Here is a 26,245-nt window from a genome sequence, read left to right on the forward strand (position 1 = left end):
TTCCATCCTCTACACTCTTCCATCCCTCCCTCCCTCCCCTCCTTCCTTCCATCCTCTACACTCTTCCATCCCTCCCTCCCTCCCCTCCTTCCTTCCATCCCCTACACTCTTCCATCCCTCCACCTTTCCGCTCCTCCTCCCTTCCACCCATCCCTTCTGACCTACTAATCTGTTTTTACTGGCCCCGGAGGGAGAAAGGGAGATTGGAGTAGGAGGCGGAGGAGAAAGAGAGAGAGAGAGAGAGAGAGAGGAAAGAAGAGAAGAGATAGCGAGGGAGAGGAGAAGAGGATAGGGAGTAGTGGGGGAGGAGAAGAGGAGAGGGAGTAGTGGGGGAGGAGAAGAGGAGAGGAAGTAGTGGGGGAGGAGAAGAGGAGAGGGAGTAGTGGGGGAGGAGGGAGAGGAGAAGAGGAGAGGGAGTAGTGGGGGAGGAGAAGAGGAGAGGGAGTAGTGGGGGAGGAGAAGAGGAGAGGGTGTTGTGGGGGAGGAGAAGAGGGGAAGGTGTAGTGGGGGAGGAGAAGAGGAGAGGGAGTAGTGCGGGAGGAGAGGGAGTAGTGGGGGAGGAGGGGGAGGAGAAGAGGAGAGATTGTAGTGGGGGAGGAGAAGAGGAGAGGGTATAGTGGGGGAGGAGAAGAGGAGAGGGAGTAGTGGGGGAGGAGAAGAGGAGAGGGTGTAGTGGGGGAGGAGAAGAGGAGAGGGAGTAGTGGGGGAGGAGAAGAGGAGAGGGTGTAGTGGGGGAGGAGAAAAGGAGAGGGAGTAGTGGGGGAAGAGAAGAGAAGAGGGAGTTAATAGACAAATTAATAGACATTTAAAATGTCATATTATGTTAATATTGGGCTGTTATAACGATGTGCAAATGGTTAAAGAACAAAAGGGAAAATACATAAACATAAATATGGGTTTTATTTACAATGGTGTTTGTTCTTCACTGGTTGACCTTTTCTTGTGGTAACAGGTCACACATATTGCTGTGTGATTGCCTATTTCTGCTCTGCATGCATTATTTGGTGTTTTACGTTGTACATGGAGGATATTTTTATAGAATTCTGCATGCAGAGTCTCAATTTGGTGTTTGTCCCATTTTGTGAATTCTTGGTTGGTGAGCGGACCCCTGACCTCACAACCATAAAGGGAAATGGGTTCTATAACTGATTCAAGTATTTCTAGCCAGATCGTAATTGGTTTGTCAAATTTTATGTTCCTTTTGATGGCATAGAATGCCCTTCTTGCCTTCTCTCTCAGATCGTTCACAGCTTTGATATCAGCTGATGTACGAAGGGCTATATAAATCAATTTGATTTGATTTGTGAATGTTAACTGTGGCGCTGATGTTTAGGCTGAGGTATATATCATTTGTTTGTGTGCTCTACGGCAACGGTGTCAAGATGGAATTTGTATTTGTGGTCCTGTCAACTGGACCTATTCGGAACACCATTATGTTTTGTCTTACGAAGATTTACTGCCAGGTCCCAGGTCCGACAGAATCTGTTCAGAATATCTAGATGCTGCTGTTATACCCTCATTGGTTGCGTACTGAAGCACCAGATCATCAGCAAACAGTAGATATTTGACTTCAGATTCTAGTAGAGTGAGACCGGGTGCTGCAGACTGTTCTAGTGCCCTTGCCAATCCGTTGATATATATGTTGAAGAGGGTGGGGCTTAAGCTGCATCCCTGTCTCACCCCACGGCCCTGTGGGAAGAAATGTGTGATTTTTTTTGCCAATTTTAACCGCAGACGTGTTGTTTGTGTACATGGATTTTATAATGTCATATGTTTTACCCCCAACACCACTTTCCATTCATTTGTATAGTAGACCCTCATGCCAAATTGAGTCTAAGGCTTTTTTGAAATCACAAAGCATGAGAAGACTTTGCCTTTGTTTTGTTTTGTTTGTTTGTCAATTAGGGTGTGCAAGGTGAATACGTGGTCTGTCGTACGATCATTTGGTAAAAAGCCAATTTGACATCAGTACATTGTTTTCACTGGGGAAATGTACGAGTCTGCTGTTAATGGTAATGCAGAGGATTTTCCCAAGGTTGCTGTTGACGCATATCCCACGGTAGTTATTGGTGTCAAATTTGTCTCCACTTTTGTGGATTGGGGTGATCAGTCCTTGGTTCCAAATATTGGGGAAGATGCCAGAGCTAAGGATGATGTTAAAGAGTTTAAGTATAGCCAATTGGGATTTGTTGATAGGAGAACACTGATAGCGGAATCCCTTCACAGACAGTGTGTGTTTAGATAAAGATACTGATAGCAGAATCCCTTCACAGACAGTGTGTGTTTAGATAACGAAACTGAACTTTTGCTTATAAGTGCAACATCAACTCACCAACATTACGACCAGGAATACGACTTTCCCGAAGCGGATCCTTTCTTTTCCCACCCAGGATCGGATCCCAGCCAGCGACCCAAAACAACGGCGCCGTAGAAGGGGCAGACGGATCGGTCTTTTGGTCAGGCTCCGTAGACGGGCACATCGTGCACCGCTCCAGCGCATACTATTCGCCAATGTCCAATCTCTTGACAACAAGGTAGACGAAATCTGTGCAAGGGTAGCCTTCCAGAGAGACATCAGAAACTGTAACGTTCTTTGTTTCACGGAAACATGGCTCACTCGAGACACGCTATCGGAGTCGGTACAGCCAGCTGGTTTCTTCATGCATCGCGCTGACAGAAACAACCATCTTTCTGGTAAGAAGAAGGGCGGGGGTGTATGACTTATGATTAACAAGACGTGGTGTGATCATAACAACATACAGGAACTCAAGTCCTTCTGTTCACCTGACTTAAAATTCCTCACAATCAAATGACGACCGCATTATCTACCTAGAGAATCCTCTTCAATTATAATCACAGCCGCTAATATGCCCCCCCAAGCAGACACATCAATGGCCCTGAACGAACTTCATTTGACTATATGTAAACTGGAAACCACATATCCTGAGGATGCATTTATTGTAGCTGGGGATTTTAACAAGGCTAATCTGAAAACAAGGCAAAATTGTATCAGCATATCGATTGCGCAACCAGGGCTGGCAAAACCCTAGATCATTGTTATTCTAACTTCCGCGATGCATATAAGGCCCTCCCCCACACTCCTTTCAGAAAAGCTGACCAGGGCTCCATTTTGTTGCTTCCAGCCTATAGACAGAAACTAAAACAGGAAGCTCCCGCTCCAGCGTCTGTTCAACGCTGGTCCGACCAATCGGATTCCACGCTTCAAGATTGCTTCGATCATGTGGACTGGGATATGTTCCGCATTGTGGCGAACAACAACATTGATAAATACTCTGATTCAGTGAGCAGGTTTATTAGCAAGTGCATCGGCGATGTCGTACCCACAGCATCTATTAAAACATTCCCAAACCAGAAAACGTGGATTGATGGCAGTATTCGCGCAAAACTGAAAGCGCGAACCACTGCTTTTAATCACGGCAAGGTGACCGGAAACATGACCGAATACAAGCAGGGTAACTATTCCCTCCGCAAGGCAATCAAACAAGCTAAGCGTCAGTATAGAGACAAAGTGCAGTCGCAATTCAATGACTCTGACACGAGAGGTATGTGGCAGGGTCTACAGTCAATCACGGACTATAAAAGGAATACCAGCCCCGTCGCGGACCACGATTTCTTGCTCCCAGACAGATTAAACAGCTTCTTTGCTCGCTTTGAGGACAATACAGTGCCACTGACACGGCCCACTACCAAAACCTGCGGGCTCTCCTTCACTGCAGCCGGCGTGAGCAAAACATTTAAATGTGTCAACCCTCGCAAGGCTGCAGGCCCAGACGGCATCCGCAGCCGCGTCCTCAGAGCATGCGCAGACCAGCTGGCTGGTGTGTTTACGGACATATTCAATCAAGCCTTATCCCAGTCTGCTGTCCCCACATGCTTCAAGAGGGACACCATTGTTTCTGTTCCCAAGAAAGATAAGGTAACTGAGCTAAATGACTACCGCTTTGAGAGACTAGTCAAGGACCATATCACCTCCACCCCGCCCTTTGCAACTGGGTCCTGGACTTCCTGACGGGCTGCCCCCAGGTGGTGAGGGTAGGTAACAACATCTCCACCCCGCTGATCCTCAACACTGGGGCCCCACAAGGGTGCGTTCTCAGCCCTCTCCTGTACTTCCTGTTCACCCATGACTGCGTGGCCATGCATCAAGATTGCAGACGATACTACAGTGGTAGGCTTGATTACCAACAACGATGAGACGACCTACAGGGAGGAGGTGAGGGCCCTCGGAGTGTGGTGTCAGGAAAATAACCTCACACTCAACGTCAACAAAACAAAGGAGATGATCGTGGACTTCAGGAAACAGCAGAGGGAGCACCCCCCCTATCCACATCGACGGGACAGTAGTGGAGAGGGTAGAAAGTTTTAAGTTCCTCGGCGTACACATTATGGACAAACTGAAATGGTCCAACCACACAGACAGCGTGGTGAAGAAGGTGCAGCAGTGCCTCTTCAACCTCAGGAGGCTGAAGAAATTCGGCTTGTCACCAAAAACACTCACAAACTTTTACAGATGCACAATCGAGAGCATCCTGTCAGGCTGTATCACCGCCTGGTACGGCAACTGCTCCGCCCACAACCGTAAGGCTCTCCAGAGGGTAGTGAGGTCTGCGCAACGCATCACAGGGGGCAAACTACCTGCCCTCCAGGACACCTACACCACCCGATGTCACAGGAAGGCCAAAAAGATCATCAAGGACAACAACCACCCGAGCCACTGCCTGTTCACCCCGCTATCATCCAGAAGGCGAGGTCAGTACATGTGCATCAAAGCTAGGACTGAGAGACTGAAAAACAGCTTCTATCTCAAGACCATCAGACTGTTAAACAGCCATCACTAACACTGAGTGGCTGCTGCCAACATACTGACTCAACTCCAGCCACTTTAATAATGGAAAAATTATGTAATAAATGTATCACTAGCCACTATAAACAATGCCACTTCATATAATGTTTACATACCCTACATTACTCATCTCATATGTTTATACTGTACTCGATACCATCTACTGTATCTTGCCTATGCCGTTCTGTACCATCACTCATTCATATGTACATATTCTTCATCCCTTTACACTTGTGTGAATAAGGTAGTTAGTTGTTGTGAAATTGTTAGGTTAGATTACTTGTTAGATATTACTGCATGGTCGGAACTAGAAGCACAAGCATTTCGCTACACTCGCATTAACATCTGCTAACCATGTGTATGTGACAAATAAAATTAGATTTGATAGCAGAAACCCTTCACAGACTGTGTGTGTTTAGATAACGATACTGATAGGAGAATCCCTTCACAGACAGTGTGTGTTTAGATAACACTGATAGGAGAATCCCTTCACAGACAGTGTGTGTTTAGATAACGATACTGATAGGAGAAACCCTTCACAGACAGTGTGTGTTTAGATAACGATACTGATAGGAGAATCCCTTCACAGACAGTGTGTGATGAGTTCCTATCTGTCCTGTATCTCTCTGTGTCTGCTGGGAGTTTAGTTTAACAAATCACTAGGATAATGTTTGGGATAGAAGTTGCCTTTAAGCACAGATCTAGGATCAACCTTACCAAATCCCAATCATAATCATTAGAGGAGGAAAAAACAAACTGACTTTGGATCAGTGCCTTAATCCTACAGTGTTGTTTGGGAGTGTTGAGGCCGTGTGGTGGTTTAAACACTCTTCATCTTATTAGCCTGGCTAGATGAAGAAATAAAGGGATTTGTTTCTCTACACCAGGAAATCACAACTCAGGAAAGACAAAGATTTACTGTTTGTCTGTTTCTCCTTCTCTCTCTCTCTCTGTCTCTCTGTCTCTCTGTCTCTCTCTCTCTCTCTCTCTCTCTCTGTCTCTCTCTCTGTCTCTCTCTCTCTCTCTGTCTCTCTCTCTCTGTCTCTCTCTCTCTCTCTCTCTCTCGCTTGTCTCAAAGGAAGGCAGTTCATCTTTCTTTTTTGTCGTAGGTTACCCTAGAGGTTTGATGTTTATGTGTGTGTGTGTGTGTGTGTGTGGCGGTGAGTGTTCAATGTTATGAATCCAGACTTTGTGTGTGTGTGTGTGTGTGTGTGTGTGTGTGTGTGTGTTGTATGAGGGGTGTCAGTTTTACTACATCCCTGATCACTTTGTCAGTCTCACGGCCGGATGTGCTTGAGTTCTCACACAACCCTTTGTTTGTACAGTATCTGTGTGTGTGTGTCCGGAAATAGTTTATTTATGGATGTAGCATTTCCACATACAACACCCGGTCTGCAAGTCACATTTTGTTAAAGGTCCCCAAAGCACACACATCTCTGGGTCACTGCAGCTAGCGACTGGAACGAGCTGCAACAAACACTCAAACATGGACACTCTTACTGATAGTTGTGGCTGCTTCTCGTGATGTTTTTGTTGTCTTTGCCTTCTTGCCCTCTGTGCTGTTGTCTGTACCCATTAATGTGTGTGCCATGTATTGGGCTGCTACAATGTTGTGCTGCTGCCATGTTGTATTGCTACCATGCTGCCTTAAAGTGTCTCTACTCTATCCATAATGTACATGGGATGGAGGTAGTGTATTTTAATGTTCCTTAATGCAACTACTTAGTAATCCTCTCTGTCTAATGCAGGTCTGTAGGCCAGTCTTCTTAGCCCTCAGGCTCAACAAAATGCTTCAGTCAGCACTGGGGAGAGAGGAGGGTCTGTGTGTGTGTGAGCGCTGTGTGTGTATGTGTGTGTGTGTGAGCGCTGTGTGTGTCTGTGTGTGTGTGAGCACTGTGTGTGTCCGTGTGTGTTTGAGTGCTGTGTGTGTCTGTGTGTGTGTGAGCGCTGTGTATGTCTGTGTGTGTGTGTGTGTGTGTGTGTGTGTGTGTGTGTGTGTGTGTGTGAGAGAGAGCGCTGTGTGAATTGATGAGTGTGTGCAGCTGCGCATATGGAGAGAACATAGGGGAAGAGATTCTGGTGTGGTCTCATAGGGGGGTTCATCTCTATGGGCTGGGAGTGTGTGTGTGTGAGTGTGTCTCTATGGGTAGGAGTATCTCCTGAGGGTGTTAGGAGGTTAGTGGGAGATACACCACTGTGTTTTGCTTGGTCATGGATTAGACCAGATTAAAGTTATCAGCTGAATCTGCATAATTTATTCCAAGAGTATCCGAGACCCCTTCCAGCATTGTGGAGCATCCCGTGCCCCCCTACACACACACCCATGGGCACAACCACTGTTCATGACACAAACTGTTTACAACCCTCTTGTTGGTGGAGAGAATTCAGCTTCAATCTTATTTCCTGCAATTCTACACATTATGTCATGGGGTGCAAAGAAAATGTTGCTGTTTTAAAGAAACATTTATTGTAATTCTATACATTTTGCCATGTCTAATGTGTATTCATGCAATATTTGAGTGACCAAAAAAAATTACAACAATATCTATGGGTTAAAAAATCGAAATAAATAAAAATTGTTAGCTGACATGGGCTAGTTGACCTGGACATTTCTGACAAGTTATAAATATCTCTCTAAGTTATGCAATGACTAACATGACAAGAGGAATTGACTAACATGACAAGAGGAATGACTAACATGACAAGAGGAATGACTAACATGACAAGAGGAATTGACTAACATGACAAGAGGAATTGACTAACATGACAAGAGGAATTGACTAACATGACAAGAGGAATTGACTAACATGACAAGAGGAATTGACTAACATGACAAGAGGAATTGACTAACATGACAAGAGGAATTGACTAACATGACAAGAGGAATTGACTAACATGACAAGAGGAATTGACTAACATGACAAGAGGAATTGATGATGATCTACACAATTTCGAAATTGCATCTTGTTCATTCTACTATTACAACTTTTAAGAGTGACTTTAAAGCAGTTCCTTTAAAAAATTACATTAAATTAAATTTAAAAATAATATATATATATATATATATATAAACAGTACCAGTCAAAAGTTTGCACACAACTACTCATTCCAGGGTTTTTCTTTATTTTTACTATTTTCTACATTGTACATAAATTGTAGAATTTTTATTTATTTTTATTTTACCTTTATTTAACCAGGTAGGCAAGTTGAGAACAAGTTCTCATTTACAATTGCGACCTGGCCAAGATAAAGCAAAGTAGTTTGACAGATACAACGACACAGAGTTACACATGGAGTAAAACAAACATACAGTCAATAATACAGTATAAACAAGTCTATATACAATGTGAGCAAATGAGGTGAGAAGGGAGGTAAAGGCAAAAAAAGGCCATGGTGGCAAAGTAAATACAATATAGCAAGTAAAACACTGGAATGGTAGATTTGCAGTGGAAGAATGTGCAAAGTAGAAATACAAATAATGGGGTGCAAAGGAGCAAAATAAATACATTAATTAAATACAGTAGGGAAAGAGGTAGTTGTTTGGGCTAAATGGGCTATGTGGGCTATGTACAGGTGCAGTAATCTGTGAGCTGCTCTGACAGTTGGTGCTTAAAGCTAGTGAGGGAGATAAGTGTTTCCAGTTTCAGAGATTTTTGTAGTTCGTTCCAGTCATTGGCAGCAGAGAACTGGAAGGAGAGGCGGCCAAAGAAAGAATTGGTTTTGGGGGTGACTAGAGAGATATACCTGCTGGAGCGTGTGCTACAGGTGGGAGATGCTATGGTGACCAGCGAGCTGAGATAAGGGGGGACTTTACCTAGCAGGGTCTTGTAGATGACATGGAGCCAGTGGGTTTGGCGACGAGTATGAAGCGAGGGCCAGCCAACGACAGCGTACAAGTCGCAATGGTGGGTAGTATATGGGGCTTTGGTGACAAAACGGATTGCACTGTGATAGACTGCATCCAATTTGTTGAGTAGGGTATTGGAGGCTATTTTGTAAATGACATCGCCAAAGTCGAGGATTGGTAGGATGGTCAGTTTTACAAGGGTATGTTTGGCAGCATGAGGGAAGGATGCTTTGTTGCGAAATAGGAAGCCAATTCTAGATTTAACTTTGGATTGGAGATGTTTGATATGGGTCTGGAAGGAGAGTTTACAGTCTAACCAGACACCCAAGTATTTGTAGTTGTCCACGTATTCTAAGTCAGAGCCGTCCAGAGTAGTAATGTTGGACAGGCGGGTAGGTACAGGTAGCGATCGGTTGAAGAGCATGCATTTAGTTTTACTTGTATTTAAGAGCAATTGGAGGCCACGGAAGGAGAGTTGTATGGCATTGAAGCTTGCCTGGAGGGTTGTTAACACAGTGTCCAAAGAAGGGCCAGAAGTATACAGAATGGTGTCGTCTGCGTAGAGGTGGATCAGAGACTCACCAGCAGCAAGAGCGACCTCATTGATGTATACAGAGAAGAGAGTCGGTCCAAGAATTGAACCCTGTGGCACCCCCATAGAGACTGCCAGAGGTCCGGACAGCAGACCCTCCGATTTGACACACTGAACTCTATCAGAGAAGTAGTTGGTGAACCAGGCGAGGCAATCATTTGAGAAACCAAGGCTGTCGAGTCTGCCGATGAGGATGTGGTGATTGACAGAGTCGAAAGCCTTGGCCAGATCAATGAATACGGAATAATAGTGAAGACATCAAAACTATGAAATAACACATATGGAATCATGTAGTAACCACAAAAGTGTTAAACAAATCAAAATATATTTTAGATTTGAGATCCTTCAAAGTAGCCACCCTTTGTAGACAGCTTTGCACACTCTTGGCATTCTGTCAACCAGCTTCATGGGGTAGTCACCTGGAATGCGTTTTAATTATCAGGTGTGCCTTGTTAAAAGTGTATTTGTTGAATGTGTTTGATCCAATCAGTTGTGTTGTGACAAGGTGGGGGTGGTATACAGAAGAGAGCCCTATTTGCTAAAAGACCAAGTCCATATTATGGCAAGAACAGCTCAAATAAGCAAAGTGAAACGACAGTCCATCATTGCTTTAAGACATGAAGGTCAGTCAATACAGAAAATGTCAAGAACTTTGAAAGATTCTTCAAGTGCAGTCGCAAAAACCATCAAGCGCTATGATGAAACTGGCTCTCACGATTACCACCACAGGAATGGAAGACCCAGAGTTACCTCTGCTACAGAGGAATTCATTAGAGTTTCCAGCCTCAGAAATTGCACCCCAAATAAATGCTTCACCGAGTTCAAGTAACAGACACATCTCAACATCAACTGTTCAGAGGAGACTGCTTGAATCAGGCCTTCATGGTCGAATTACTGCAAAGAAACCACTACTAAAGGACACCAATAAGAACAAGAGACTTTCTTGGTTCAAGAAACACGAGCGATGAACATTAGACTGGTCAAATGTGCTTTGGTCTGATGATTCCAAATTTGCGATTTTTGGTTCCCACCTCCATGTCTTTGTGAGACGCAGTCTGGGTGAACGGATGATCCCTGCATTTGTGGTTCCTACCGTGAAGCATGGAGGAGATGGTGTGGGGGTGCTTTGCTGGTGACACTGTCTGTGATTTATTTAAAATTCAAAACACACCTCCAGGCTGTGTAAGGGCTATTTGACCAAGAAGGAGAGTGATAGAGTGCTGCGTCAGATGACCTGGCCTCCACAATCACCTGTCCTCAACCCAATTGAGATGGTTTGGGATGAGCTGGAGTGAAGGAAAAGCAGCCAACAAGTGCTCAGTATATGTGGGAACTCCATCAAGACTGTTGAAAAAGCATTCCGAATGAAGCTGGTTAAGAGAAATCCAGGAGTGTGCAAAGCTGCCATCAAGGCAAAGGGTGGCTATGTTGAAGAATCTAAAATATATTGCTGTTTTTTTTATTTTTAATACATTTGCAAAAATGTCTAAAACCCTGTTTTTGCTGTGTCATTATGGGGCATTGTGATGTCATTATGGGGCATTGTGATGTCATTATGGGGCATTGTGTGTAGATTGCTGAGTATTTTTGTTTTATTTAATCCATTTGAGTTTAAGTCTGTAACGTAAAAAATGTGGAAAACGTCAAGGGGTCTGAATACTTTCCAACGTCACTGTATATCCACGCCCCCACTGCCGTCCCGTCCCCCTGTTTGGGAACCACTGGCCTAGTTGACCGTGGGTCTCTCTCAACGTTATCAAACTTTTACACGTAGATTGACCATGATGAACACCATTCGGCGGGTCTCTCCTGTATTGTTACGGAACAACGTTATCAAACTTTTACACGTAGATTGACCATGATGAACACCATTCGGCGGGTCTCTCCTGTATTGTTACGGAACAACGTTATCAAACTTTTACACGTAGATTGACCATGATGAACTCTATTTGTAACCCCTCTTTCTTGTCCTGTTCCGTGTAGGATCCGTCCCCAGATGGTGAAGGAGAAGATCGAGGGCTGTCACGTGTGTACACTTGTAACCCCCGGGGAACCCCAGGTGTTGCTGGGTAAAGACAAGGCCTTCACGTACGACTTTGTGTTCGACATCGACTCGGCACAGAAACAGATCTATGCTGCTTGCGTCCACAAACTCATCGAGGGCTGCTTCGATGGATATAACGCTACTGTGTTCGCCTACGGACAGGTACCGTGAGAAACAGAGACAGATATGAACTCCATCAAGGCCTTGAGGACCACAATGTTTAACCTCTGCATTACCTGTGGATACACTCTGAATACATAAACCTAGTGAATGCATCCATACAAGGACAGATGCTAATAAGTATGTCTATTTCAAAGAAGGGTCTATTTCAGTGTTTCCCAAACTCAGTCCTGGGGACCCCAAAAGTCTAATACATGTATTGGTTTTTGCCCGAGCACTTACACAACTGATTCAAATAATTAACTCATCATTAAGCTCGGGCAAAAACCAATACATGTACCCTTTTGGGGTCCCCAGGACTGAGTTTGGGAAACACTGGTCTATTTGTAATCACGGTAATGTGGTTATTTTTCTCTATTAAACTTATGGTACAAACACACAGAGAAATCTGACTTATCACAGTAGGAATCTGTTCCTACAAAATACATACAGAACCAGTCAAAAGTTTAGACACACCGACTCATTCCAGAGGTTTTCTTTCTTTTTTACTATTTTCTACATTGTATAATAATAGTTAAGACATCACAACTATGAAATAACACATATGGAGTCATGTAGTAACCAAAAAAGGGTTAAACACCACAAAATATATTTGTTATATTTGAGATTCTTCAAAGTAGCCTCTGCCTCGATGACAGCTTGGCACCCTCTGTTTCCAGACGGGCTCAGGGAAGACGTACACCATGGGGACGGGGTTCGATGTGCAGGAGGAGGAGGAGGAGCGGGGCATTGTTCCACGGGCTGTTCACCATCTGTTCCTGGGCATCCAGGAGAGGAAGACACAGGCCCGGCACCAGGGCACACACCCTCCTGAGTTTAAAGTCAGTGCTCAGTTCCTGGAGGTACGAACTCACACACACACACACACACACACACACACACACACACACACACACACACACACACACACACACACACACACACACACACACACACACACACACACACACACACACACACACACACACACACACACACACACACACACACACAGACACACACACACACACACACACAGAGACACACACACACAGAGACACACACACACACACACACACACACACAGAGACACACACACACTCACACATACACACACACACAGACACACTCACACACATACACACACACACAGACACACACACACACACACACCCATACGCACACTATGTCATTGCCATAGTAACACTTGGGCCACCCATCCAGTCCCCTGTGAAAGGTGGCAGAGGAGATGAAAGCGGTCTAGAATAACATCTTGTCCTCCAGGGATGCATTGTCTGTTGTCATTGGTCATTCTTGGCTTTGATTGATTGGCTGTGTGCATGTTTGTGTGTGAGGCCTGTGTTAACCTGAACCAGATGTGAGGGGCATGCACCGATCAGCCCTGGTGATGCTACAGGAAGTGACATTGTGATGACAGACTAACAGGAAACCCAGTGGATGATGGGTTCTGGTGCCTGACGGATGTTAGTCGTTAGCTGTGATATTACCCAGAATGAGAACCCCAACTCTGTCACACACACACACACACACACACACACACACACACACACACACACACACACACACACACACACACACACAGACATATTGAGGTGTGGGAGACATGAGCTGATATGTTTTAAAGACTTTAACTGTCTGTGTGGCAAGAGGTGCCTGGTACACGGAGTGTTTCTCTGCTTACTGTCTCAGCCTTCTCTGTGTGTGTCTGAAGAATCATCAGGGAAATTGTCATATCATTGGTATGCCTGTTGAATGTATTGTATGAGGTGTTGTGGGATACTTTTATCGTGTGTTGTGTGTGTGTGTGTGTGTTGTGTGTGTGTGTGTGTGGGGGGGGGGGGTGTCATGGTGTGTGTTTGTCAGCCTGTCAGCTAGGCCTATATTCTGTTTTCTCTCAGGCGATCGGACTACAGTAATAGACAGCTAATGTAACCTGATTCACTTACAGATGGCTATCTCTGCTAAAATCCTCTCTATCTCCATCTCGTTTTCTCTGTCTATTATTTTCTGTCACTCTCTCTCTCCCCCTGTCTCTCTCCCTCTCTCATTTCTCTCTCCCCTGTCTCTCTCTCCTGTCTCTCTCCCCCTGTCTCCATCCCTCTCTCATTTCTCTCTCCCCTGTCTCTCTCTCCTGTCTCTCTCCCCCTGTCTCTCTCCCTCTCTCCTTTCTCTCTCCCTCTGTCTCTCTCTCCTGTCTCTCTCCCTCTCTCCTTTCTCTCTCCCCCTGTCTCTCTCCCTCTCTCCTTTCTATCTTTCTCTCTCCCCCTGTCTCTCTCCCTCTCTCCTTTCTCTCTCTCTCTCTCCCCTGTCTCTCTCCCCCTGTCTCTCTCCCCCTGTCTCTCTCCCCTGTCTCTCTCCCCCTGTCTCTCTCCCTCTCTCCTTTCTCTCTCTCTCCCCCTGTCTCTCTCCCCCTGTCTCTCTCCCTCTCATATTTCTCTCTCTCTCCCCCTGTCTTTCTCCCTCTCTCCTTTCTCTCTCTCTCTCCCCCTGTCTCTCTCCCTCTCTCCTTTCTCTCTCCCCCTGTCTCTCTCCTTTCTCTCTCTCTCCCCCTGTCTCTCTCCCCCTGTCTCTCTCATTTCTCTCTCCTTTCTCTCTCCCCCTGTCTCTCTCCCCTCTCTCTCCCTCTCTCCTTTCTCTCTCTCTCCCCCTGTCTCTCTCCACCGTCTCTCTCCCCTGTCTCTCCCCCTGTCTCTCCCCTGTCTCTCTCCCTCTCTCCTTATCTATTTCTCTCCCTCTCTCCTTTCTCTCTTCCTCTCTCCCCCTCTCTCATTATTTCAGCTGTAGGTCATTGGATTATCAGTATGGACGATAAACAGACGTTGATCAGGCTAGGGTTAAAGAGAGAGAGTGTGTGTGTGTGTGTGTGTGTGTGCTGAGCTGTCTCTTGACCTCTCCTGACCTTTAACCCTGTTGCTTCCTGGAGGTCAGAGGTTATGTGCTATAGCCTGATCTTTGCCCTTTCATCACTCCACTCTCTGTTTGTGTGTATGTATTAATGTATGTGTGTATTAATGTGTGTGTGTGTGTGTGTATGTATTAATGTGTGTGTGTGTGTGTGTTAATGTGTGTGTGTGTTAATGTCTGCGTGAGTGTTCCTGAGGTTGGACGAGCAGTTTAGGCTGCCAACCTGGAACCCCAATATGTTCCCTCCATCTTTCTCCCAGCTCATTTCTGTCTCTACAATTGCAAGAAAAACTTTAAATGTATTTTTTCTTAAATGTCTGTGTTCTCCAGCTGTATAACGAGGAGATCCTAGATCTGTTTGACGGAGCCAGAGACCCAGACTGTAAGAACAGGAAGTCTAATATTAAGATCCACGAGGACGGCAGCGGCTCCATCTACACCAGCGGAGTCACCTCACGACTCGTCAACTCTGAGGAAGAGGTGTGTGTGTGTACAGCACTAACAATTAGTATGTGTGTGTGTGTACAGCACTAACAATTAGTATGTGTGTGTGTGTGTGTGTGTACAGCACTAACAATTAGTATGTGTGTGTGTGTGTACAGCACTAACAATTAGTATGTGTGTGTGTGTACAGCACTAACAATTAGTATGTGTGTGAGTCAGTTTTGACGGTGTGGTGTTTTCTAGCTGTTAGAATGTCTGAAGTTGGGAGCGTTGTCCCGGACCACGGCCAGCACCCAGATGAATGCTTCCAGTTCCAGGTCTCACGCCATCTTCACCATCAACCTCTGTCAGATGAGAGTCTGCCAACAAACTGAGGTAGGGGGGAGGGAGGGAGGGAGGGAGGGAGGGAGGGAGGGAGGGAGGGAGGGAGGGAGGGAGGGAGGGAGGGAGGGGGAAGTAGCCATCTTCACCATCAACCTCTGTCAGATGAGAGTCTGCCAACAAACTGAGGTAGGGGGGAGGGAGGGAGGGAGGGAGGGAGGGGGAAGTAGCCATCTTCACCATCAACCTCTGTCAGATGAGAGTCTGCCAACAAACTGAGGTAGGGGGGAGGGAGGGAGGGAGGGAGGGGGAAGTAGCCATCTTCACCATCAACCTCTGTCAGATGAGAGTCTGCCAACAAACTGAGGTAGGGAGGGAGGGAGGGAGGGAGGGGGGGGGGGGGAGGGGGGGGGAAGTAGCCATCTTCACCATCAACCTCTGTCAGATGAGAGTCTGCCAACAAACTGAGGTAGGGAGGGAGGGAGGGAGGGAGGGAGGGAGGGAGGGAGGGAGGGAGGGGGGAGGGAGGGAGGGAGGGAGGGGGGGAGGGGGAGGGAAGTAGCCATCTTCACCATCAACCTCTGTCAGATGAGAGTCTGCCAACAAACTGAGGTAGGGAGGGAGGGAGGGAGGGAGGGAGGGAGGGAGGGAGGGAGGGAGGGGGAAGTAGCCATCTTCACCATCAACCTCTGTCAGATGAGAGTCTGCCAACAAACTGAGGTAGGGAGGGAGGGGGGGAGGGAGGGAGGGGGAAGTAGCCATCTTCACCATCAACCTCTGTCAGATGAGAGTCTGCCAACAAACTGAGGTAGGGAGGGGGGAGGGAGGGAGGGAGGGGGGAGGGGGAGGGAAGTAGCCATCTTCACCATCAACTGTCAGATGAGAGTCTGCCAACAAACTGAGGTAGGGGGGGAGGGAGGGAGGGAGGGAGGGGGGAGGGGGAGGGAAGTATCCATCTTCATCATCAACCTCTGTCAGATGAGAGTCTGCCAACAAACTGAGGTAGGGAGGGAGGGGGGGAGGGGGAGGGAAGTAGCCATCTTCACCATCAACCTCTGTCAGATGAGAGTCTGCCAACAAACTGAGGTAGGGGGGAGGGAGGGAGGGAGGGAGGGAGGGAGGGAGGGAGGGAGGGGGGGAGGGGGAGGGAAGTAGCCATCTTCACCATCAACCTCTGTCAGATGAGAGTCTGCCAACAAACTGAGGTAGGGGGGGAGGGAGGGGGGGAGGGGGGAGGGAGGGAGGGAGGGAGGGAGGGGGGGAGGGGGAGGGAAGTAGCAGGGAGGGAGAGGGGGAGGGAGGGGGGAAGTAGGGAGGGAGAGAGAGAGGGGGAAGTAGGGAGGGAGGGAGGGGGGAAGTCGGGAGGGAGGAGGGAGGGAGAGAGAGAGGGAAGGAGGGAGGGAGGGAGGTGGAAGTAGGGAGGGAGGGAGGGAGGGAGGGAGGTGGAAGTAGGGAGGGAGGGAGGGAGGGGGGACGTAGGGAGGGAGGGAGGGAAGTATAGAGAGGAGGGAGGGAGAGGGGGAGGGAGGGGGGAAGTAGGGAGGGAGGGAGGGAAGTATAGAGAGGAGGGAGGGAGAGGGGGAGGGAGGGGGGAAGTAGGGAGGGAGGAGGGAGGGAGAGAGAGAGAGGGAAGGAGGGAGGGAGGGAGGTGGGGGGGAGTAGGGAGGGAGGGAGGGAGGGAGGGAGGGAGGGAGGGAGGGAGGGGGGAAGTAGGGAGGGAGGGAGGGAGGGAGGGGGGAAGTAGGGAGGGAGGGAGGGGGGAAGTAGGGAGGGAGGGAGAGAGAGAGGGAATGAGGGAGAGAGGGAGGGAGGGAGGTGGGGGGGAGTAGGGAGGGAGGGAGGGAAGTATAGAGAGGAGGGAGGGAGAGGGGGAGGGAGGGGGGAAGTAGGGAGGGAGGGAGGGAAGTATAGAGAGGAGGGAGAGAGAGGGGGAGGGAGGGGGGAAGTAGGGAGGGAGGAGGGAGGGAGAGAGAGAGAGGGAAGGAGGGAGGGAGGTGGGGGGGAGTAGGGAGGGAGGGAGGGAGGGAGGGAGGGGGGAAGTAGGGAGGGAGGGAGGGAGGGAGGGAGGGGGGAAGTAGGGAGGGAGGGAGGGAGAGAGGGAGGGAGGGAGGGAGGGAGGGGGGAAGTAGGGAGGGAGGGAGAGAGAGAGGGAATGAGGGAGAGAGGGAGGGAGGGAGGTGGGGGGGAGTAGGGAGGGCGGGAGAGAGGGGGGAAGTAGGGAGGGACGGAGGGAGGGGGGAAGTAGGGAGGGAGGAGGGAGGGAGAGAGAGAGGGAAGGAGGGAGAGAGGGAGGGAGGGAGGTGGGGGGGAGTAGGGAGGGCGGGAGAGAGGGGGGAGAGTGGGAGGGAGGGAGGGAGAGAGGGAGGAAGGAGAGAGTAGGTAAGGAGAGAGGAGGTATGGAGAGAGGAGGGAAGGAAGGAGAGAGGAGGTAGGGAGAGAGGAGGTAGGGAGAGAGGAGGGAAGGAAGGAGAGAGGAGGTAGGAAGAGAAGAGGGAAGGGGGTGATGGAGGGAGTGATGGATGTATTGACTGAGGGAGAGACAGAAAGAGACAAAGTAGAGGTAGAAGAGGGTAAAAGAGGAGAGGGTAAAAGAGGAGTGAAAAGCTGAAAGATGAACGTATCAGAGTAAAGTCAGAACAGTTATAAAACATGGTGATAACTGTTGTCACTGTATTCTCTCTCTCTCTCTCTCTCTCTCTCTCTCTCTCTCTTTCTCTCTCTCTCCTCTCTCTCTCTCTCTTTCTCTCTCTCTCCTCTCTCTCTCTGTCTCTCTCTCTCTCTCTCTCTCCAGGAGAATGGAGGAGTGAACGCAGAGCTGAACGGAGAGGTGAACGGAGGAGTGAACGCAGAGCTGAACGATGTAGGAGGAGGAGATGGAGGGTCTATAGCCAAGCCTGAATACGAGACTCTGATGGCCAAGTTTCACTTTGTGGACTTGGCTGGATCAGAGAGACTGAAACGCACCGGAGCGACAGGAGAGAGGGCACGAGAGGGCATATCCATCAACTGTGGACTGGTGAGGAGCTACGTGATGATGATGATGTGTGTTTTAACTGGTGCTGAGAAACGTGATCATGATGGTGTGTGTGTGTGTGTGTGTGTGTTCTAGCTGGCCTTGGGGAATGTGATCAGTGCTCTGGGGGACCAGGCTAAGAAAGGAGGCCATGTTCCATACAGAGACTCTAAACTCACACGTCTTCTACAGGACTCACTGGGAGGAAACAGGTAACACACACACACACACACATCGACACACACAGGCCTGTGCCTCCCCAGTCTTTATAACGTCTGTTATGTTTTCCCTCTCCTCTCCAGTCGTACGGTGATGATAGCGTGTGTGAGTCCATCTGACCGGGACTTCATGGAGACCCTGAACACACTGAAGTATGCTAACAGAGCCAGGAACATCAAGAACAAGGTGATGGTGAACCAGGACAAGACCTCCCAGCAGATATCTGCCCTCAGGGCTGAGATCGCCAGGCTACAGATGGAACTGATGGAATATAAAGGGGTGAGGAGGGAGGGAGGGAGGGAGGGAGGGAGGGGAGGGAGGGAAGGATGGAGGAAGGAAGGAAGGAAGGAAGGAAGGGAGGGATAGAGGGAGGGGAGGGAGGGAGGGAGGGAGGGAGGGAGGGAGGGAGGGAGGGAGGGAGGGAGGGAGGAAGGAAGGGATAGAGGGAGGGGAGGGAGGGAAGGATGGAGGGATGGAGGGAGGGAGGGAGGGAGGGAGGGAGGAAGGGATAGAGGGAGGGAAGGATGGAGGAAGGAAGGAAGGAAGGAAGGAAGGAAGGAAGGAAGGAAGGAAGGAAGGAAGGAAGGAAGGAAGGAAGGAAGGAAGGAAGGGAGGGATAGAGGGAGGGAGGGATCCGAGTCAGAGACTAATGGAGCATGTGATTGGCTGAAAGGAAGTTGTCTCCCCTGTGATTGGCTGCAGTAAAGTAGTCTGATTTATGATTGGCTGAGGTGTTGGCGTCCAGTGAGTACAAAAATAAAATGGAAAATGGGGAATTTTTACCAACAAAATGCTCGAAGTGATATAAAAATCAATATCCTGTTTGTTGATTGGATGAAATGGCATTGTTCTGTATGTTCATTGGCTGAGATAATATCTTCCTGTATGTGTATGGCCTCCTCCCCAGGGTAAGCGTGTGATGGGTGAGGATGGCTTGGAGGGCTTCAGTGATCTGTTCCAGGAAAACTCAATGTTACAGAGAGAAAACGACACGCAACGCATGAGAGTCAAAGCTATGCAGGAGACCATCGACCACCTCAACACACGCGTCACCACACTCCTTGCCAACAACGTCAGCACGCTCCTCGCCAAGTCAGGTAAGACCAAGAGAGACAACGCACACACTGTCCAATGGTCGTTGAAGATTGTAGCTGTCTGAAAACGTTACTCAGATTCGTGTTTCCCCCGTCCTTCTTCACTTCATTTCTACACCTCCCTCTCAAAGCTCATTGGAGGAAAGGATCCAAGGTCCCTCCCTCACTCCTTCTCCTCCGATGAGCTTTGAGAGGAAATGAGGTAACAAGGATTTGACAGCTAGTAACATTTTCTGACACAGACCATTGCATGTAGTTAAGAAGTGTTAACCGCTTATGTCTCACTGTGAACTCTTACCTTCTGACCTCTAGGTGAGGGCAACGAGGAGATTGGTGCGCTGATCCAGAACTACATCAGAGAGGTTGAGGAGCTGAGGTAAGAGTCTGTTAGGGGTTATAACTCTTATAACTCCACTGGGACTATAATGAACTTTACACTGAGCGGGTCTGACTCTAAAGCCACTGTTTCTTGGGGACTGGACCGTACGACATCATTATGGAGGTCAAAGGGCAAAGCAATTCACCGAGTTTCTGTTTCGTTGTTACTGTAATTCAGTTCATAGTTTCATTGTTGTTGTTCTACACTGAACAAAAATATAAACTTAACAATTTAAAATATTTCACTGTGTTACAGTTCAAGGAAATCAGTCAAGTGAAATAAATACATTTGGTCCAAATCTATTGATTTCACATTACTGGGAATACAGATATGCATCTGTTGGTCACAGATACCTTTAAAAAGGTTGGATCAGAAAACCAGTATCTGCTTTGACCACCATTTGCCTCATGCAGCACGACACATCTCCTTCACATAGAGTTGATCAGGCTGTTGATTGTGGCCTGTGGTATGTTGTCCCACTCCTCTTCAATGGCTGTGTGAAGTTGCTGGATATTGGCGGGAACTGGAACACGCTGTCGTACGCGTGGACCCAGAGCATCCCAAACATGCTCAATGGGTGACATGTCTGGTGAGTATGCAGGCCATGGAAGAACTGGGACATTTTCAGCTTCCAGGAATTGTGTACAGATCCTTGCGACATGGGGCTGTGCTCTATCATGCTGAAACATGAGGTGATGGAGACGGTAACTGTAAAGTTTGACTAATGACATCTGTTTGTCTTTATCTCTCCCTTTCTCTTGCTCTTTATCTCTCTCTCTCTCTCTCTCTCTCTCCTTTTCTCTCCCCACCCTCCTCTTCCCCCTCTCTTCCCCTCCTCTCAGATCCAAGCTCCTGGAGAGCGAGGCAATGAACGAGTGTCTTCGTCGCAGTGTGACCCGTCTCTCTTCCCGCTCGCCGTTCCCTTCCTCCTCCCATAGCTCCACCCTCGGGCCACACCCCTTAGGCTCCTCTCCCCATTCCCTGTCAATGGAGGCAGAGATGACGGACGTGATTCGCCGAGCCAAGATGGACATTGAGAGGCTGAAGAAGAAGGAGAGGAGACAGAGGAGGATGAGGTGAGAGGACGAGAATAGGGGAGGGAGAGGAGAAGAGAAGAGACTACTGTTGACAGCATTAGAGGGAACAGGATTGGGCTCAATCCCATTTCTATTCAGCTAGTAAATGGGATTGGAATGGGGCCAGGGTGGTAGTGTAGGGTAGTGATTAGTGCTGCTGCTGTGACCGTATTACCGCCACATCGGCGGTCAAGAGTCATGAAGGCAGTCAAATTCCACTTGACCTTTAAGTCACGGTAATTAGCCTTTTCCAAGCTCTGATGCTGCTGATGGTCATTAGTAGTCTATCAAACTTGCTAACTGCCTGGTACTCAGCACTCTATTGTCCCACTAATCACTCTGACATCAATGCAAATGTGATGGAAAATCTAATCAAACACTTCATGAGAGCCCATGAGCTCATGTTGCGCAACATTTCTACAGGCTATGCAATTGCAGGAGAAAATAGAGTGATGGCCTCTACTAAAAATAGGAGGATCAGCTTTCTATAGGCTAGGCCTACTATATTTATTTCTCAACTTTCCTATTATTAAGCACATTGCTTATCTTTACAACAGGAGTATAGCCTACCTGCCTGGCATGAAAATTAACCACAGAAAAAGCGTCCACCATTCACTATTTAAGAGCATAGATTAAATTTTTTCCCCTGTTGACCTTGTTTTGAGACAGGTGCATGATAATGATCCATTCTAAATCAAAACTAATTTCAGACATATAATATTTTGTATATGTAAAGACAAGATTAAATCAAGAATAGTCTGATCGATGACAATATTAGCCTATCACTTGTGAATGATGCCCAGCATAAGAAACAATGCCTTTTTTTTGCAACTTTTTCCAATCATAGTCACACACCTCATGTAGCCTAGTCCATAGGTCTATATGTTTTAATAAGGTTAGTATCACACCTCATGTAGCCTAGTCCATAGGCCTATATGTTTTAATAAGGTTAGTATCACACCTCATGTAGCCTAGTCCATAGGCCTATATGTTTTAATAAGGTTAGTATCACACCTCATGTAGTCTAGCCCATAGTCCTATAAGGTTAGTATCACACCTCATGTAGTCTAGCCCATAGTCCTATAAGGTTAGTATCACACCTCATGTAGTCTAGCCCATAGTCCTATATGTTTTAATAAGGTTAGTATCACACCTCATGTAGCCTAGCCCATAATCCTATATGTTTTAATAAGGTTTGTATCACATCTAAAGTGGCCAAATAATTTATTAAAATGAAGTACATTAATCGGCTTTACAAGGGGTGTAAAGCCTAACTGGCATACATACAGTGCCTTGCGAAAGTATTCGGCCCCCTTGAACTTTGCGACCTTTTGCCACATTTCAGGCTTCAAACATAAAGATATAAAACTGTATTTTTTTGTGAAGAATCAACAACAAGTGGGACACAATCATGAAGTGGAATGACATTTATTGGATATTTCAAACTTTTTTAACAAATCAAAAACTGAAAAATTGGGCGTGCAAAATTATTCAGCCCCTTTACTTTCAGTGCAGCAAACTCTCTCCAGAAGTTCAGTGAGGATCTCTGAATGATCCAATGTTGACCTAAATGACTAATGATGATAAATTACAATCCACCTGTGTGATACAAACTGTACTTATGCAGTGCGTGAGTCTCAAGTTCGGGGAAGAAAATGTTCAACATAAAAATGCACCTTTATAATAAAAGCATTACATGCATAATTGCATTTGCAGTCACTTTTTATAATGGCGTTTTCTGCGAATGGAACATTCGGCCTAATAGTTTATCAACATTTTAAGCTAAATGTTCTGATTTGTTGCGTCAGGCACATGAAGTAAAAACGTTTTTGTGATGCTAGTGGTTGTATTAATTTGGGATCTATCGCATCCCACAACTGTCTCAGACCATGTTTGGAATATTTATTCCTCGAACAGAATAGAATAGGTTGACTTTGTACTATGGGGATAGTAGATTGACATAGGTTAGTGCTTTTGCTGTTCATTAGGTCTACTCATCTTGTTGGTTGACAAAAAATTAATGTGGACAGTGCTTCCAATATCTTTAATATACAACTCGGGAATTGGTTAAGGATGCACGCAGTTGCATCCCCGATGTGTCTGTCTTCACTTGTAGCCTGTGAGAAAGACCTGATCACGTGAAGGAGCGTGCAACATTCAGGGAGAAGCGCACACTGGCCGCACTAGGCATGGATTGTTTTAGGGTGCATTACGGCCACACAAAGGGAATGCCGCCGTGAAAATTACAGGCATTATCAAGTGCTTGTCAAATTGTGAATGAGTGACTGATATATTGTCTACAACCTGCGTTAAAAAAACAAAGCAGAACACATGCTTTTCAAAGTACTTTTTCCTAATCATCATTAGTCTCATCATGCAGCCTTACAATGTATTAACAATCAAAACATACAGCCCAATGTTTGTAGAACAACTATAGTTACATTAATATCTCTAAATTAAGCATATCGGAAGTACCTGTTTCTTTGTTAAACGCTCAACACAGATTAGATGCATGTGAGCACCTCAAATTGTTTTGAGAAAATATCATTTTTATTTTATTATTATTATTTTTATTTTATTCATCTTTGTTCAATTGTATTCTTCATACTATAAAAATAATATAAAATAATGCCACGGAATTCTAACCAAATCTTGTTTGCTAAATGAACTAGTGTAGCCCACAGCCGTTTGGCATAGTCAGATCAGGACCTAACAAAAGGACAACTCAGAGGATGCTATTCAGTTCTTCTGAAATATACTTCATTTTCTTCATATCATGCTTCTTTAGACCTGTAAAATAAATCATGGATTTATTGTGAAGGTGTAGGCTATATTACATGGATTTATTGTGAAGGTGTAGGCTATATTACATGGATTTATTGTGAAGGTGTAGTCTATATTACATGGATTTATTCGATTTAAAAAAAATGTAGATGATCCAAAAGGTCTGCATCAGTGGCTTGTAGGCTATATGCGGAAGCCAAGAGATGCTTAACTTCTCTGGGATATGTGGGATGGTAGCGTACCACCTCGCCAACAGCCAATGAAATTGCAGGGCACCAAATAAAAAACAACAGAAATCCCATAACTAAAATTCCTCAAACATACAAGTATTTTACACCATTTTAAAGATACACTTGTGTCCGATTTCAAATAGGCTTTACGGCGAAAGCAAACCAAACGATTATGTTAGGTCAGCGCCTAGTCACAGAAAACCATACAGCCATTTTCCAGCCAAGGAGAGGGCTCACAAAAGTCAGAAATAGCGATTAAATGAATCACTAACCTTTGATGATCTTCATCAGATGGCACTCACAAGACTTCATGTTACACAATAAATGTGTGTTTTGTTCGATAAAGTTCATCTTTATGTCCAAAAACCTCATTTGAAATTGGGGTGTTATGTTCAGAAATGCATTGTCTAAAACAAAAAACCGGTGAAAGTGCAGAGAGCCACATCAAATTACAGAAACACTCATAATAAACATTGATAAAAGATACAAGTGTTATGCATGGAATTGTAGATAAACTTCTCCTTAATGCAACCGCTGTGTCAGATTTCAAAAAGGCTATACAGCGAAAGCACACCTTGCGATTATGTTAGGTCAGCACCTAGCCACAGAAAAACATACAGCCATTTTCCAAAGAAGGAGAGGTGTCAGAAATGTCAGAAATAGCGTCATAAATATTCACTTACCTTTGATGATCTTCATCAGAATGTACTCCCAGGAATCCCAGTTCCACAATAAATGTTTTTGTTCGAAAAAGTCCATCATTTATGTCCAAATACCTCCTTTTTGTTCCGCACGTTTAGCCCAGTAATCCAAATGCTCAATGCGCGATCACTTAGTTCCGATGAAAAGTTTAAAAAGTTCTATTACAGTTCGTAGAAACATGTCAAACGACATCTTTAGGATGTTTTTGTCACAAATCTTATGTTTCATAATGTTTCAACCGGACAATTCCTTTGTCTTTAGAAATGAAAAGGAACGCAGCTACCTCTCACGGCCACGCGCATGATTTAGCTCATGGCATTCTGCCAGACACCTGACTCAAACAGCTCTCATTCGCTCCCCCTTCACAGTAGAAGCCTGAAACAAGGTCCTAAAGACTGTTGACATCTAGTGGAAGCCTTAGAAGTGCAATATGACGCCATAGACACTGTATATTGGATAGGCAAGGACTTGAAGGCCTGCAAACCTCAGATCCAAGCCACTCAATACTGCCCCCCAATCCCAAAGAAGTTAATGTGTTTATGTTAATTAACGGTCAATTACAGAGAGACCAACAGTTATTTGCTTGACAATCAACGGCAGATTAAATTTTGTGACTGCCACAGCCCTAGTGGTGATGTTGGAACTGAGTCAAGCAACTCTTACTCACTGACTACTGCCATGTCATGAGATAGGTACTAACTCTGACTACTGCCATGTAATGAGAGAGATACTCACTCTGACTACTGCCATGTAATGAGAGAGTTACTCACTGACTACTGCCATGTAATGAGAGAGGTACTCACTCTGACTACTGCCATGTAATGAGAGAGGTACTCACTGACTACTGCCATGTAATGAGAGAGGTACTCACTCTGACTACTGCCATGTAATGAGAGAGGTACTCACTGACTACTGCCATGTAATGAGAGAGGTACTCACTGACTACTGCCATGTAACGAGAGAGGTACTCACTCTGACTACTGCGATGTAACGAGAGAGGTACTCACTCTGACTACTGCGATGTAACGAGAGAGGTACTCACTCTGACTACTGCGATGTAATGAGAAAGGTACTCACTCTGACTACTGCCATGTAATGAGAGAGGTACTCACTCTGACTACTGCCATGTAGTGAGAGAGGTACTCACTCTGACTAATGCCATGTAGTGAGAGAGGTACTCACTCTGACTACTGCCATGTAATGAGAGAGGTACTCACTCTGACTACTGCCATGTAATGAGAGAGGTACTCACTGACTACTGCCATGTAATGAGAGAGGTAGTCACTCTGACTACTGCCATGTAATGAGAGAGATACTCACTCTGACTACTGTCATGTAATGAGAGAGGTACTCACTCTGACTACTGTCATGTCATGAGAGAAGTACTCACTCTGACTACTGCCATGTCATAAGAGAGGTACTCACTCTGACTACTGCGATGTAATGAGAGAGATACTCACTCTGACTACTGTCATGTAATGAGAGAGGTACTCACTCTGACTACTACGATGTCATGAGAGAGGTACTCACTCTGACTACTGCCATGTAATGA

At 46.3% G+C, this 26,245-nt stretch overlaps 1 protein-coding gene across 2 annotated transcripts in view; it reads left to right on the top strand.

The window, feature by feature from the left end:
• LOC110493278 (kinesin-like protein KIF21B) overlaps window positions 1-26,245 on the top strand; it is a 142,987-nt gene that overhangs the window by 56,272 nt on the left and 60,470 nt on the right. For both annotated transcript variants that reach the window (XM_036950810.1, XM_036950809.1), the window contains exons 2-11: window positions 11,287-11,509; window positions 12,187-12,369; window positions 14,762-14,911; window positions 15,119-15,250; window positions 17,988-18,212; window positions 18,306-18,421; window positions 18,512-18,707; window positions 19,336-19,525; window positions 19,835-19,898; window positions 20,744-20,977. In XM_036950810.1, the coding sequence (XP_036806705.1) occupies window positions 11,287-11,509; window positions 12,187-12,369; window positions 14,762-14,911; window positions 15,119-15,250; window positions 17,988-18,212; window positions 18,306-18,421; window positions 18,512-18,707; window positions 19,336-19,525; window positions 19,835-19,898; window positions 20,744-20,977 (1,713 nt within the window). The remainder of the gene's footprint in view (window positions 1-11,286; window positions 11,510-12,186; window positions 12,370-14,761; window positions 14,912-15,118; window positions 15,251-17,987; window positions 18,213-18,305; window positions 18,422-18,511; window positions 18,708-19,335; window positions 19,526-19,834; window positions 19,899-20,743; window positions 20,978-26,245) is intronic.

The sequence above is a fragment of the Oncorhynchus mykiss genome, chromosome 17 (genome assembly GCF_013265735.2).
Source record: "Oncorhynchus mykiss isolate Arlee chromosome 17, USDA_OmykA_1.1, whole genome shotgun sequence".
Lineage (NCBI taxonomy): Eukaryota > Metazoa > Chordata > Actinopteri > Salmoniformes > Salmonidae > Oncorhynchus > Oncorhynchus mykiss.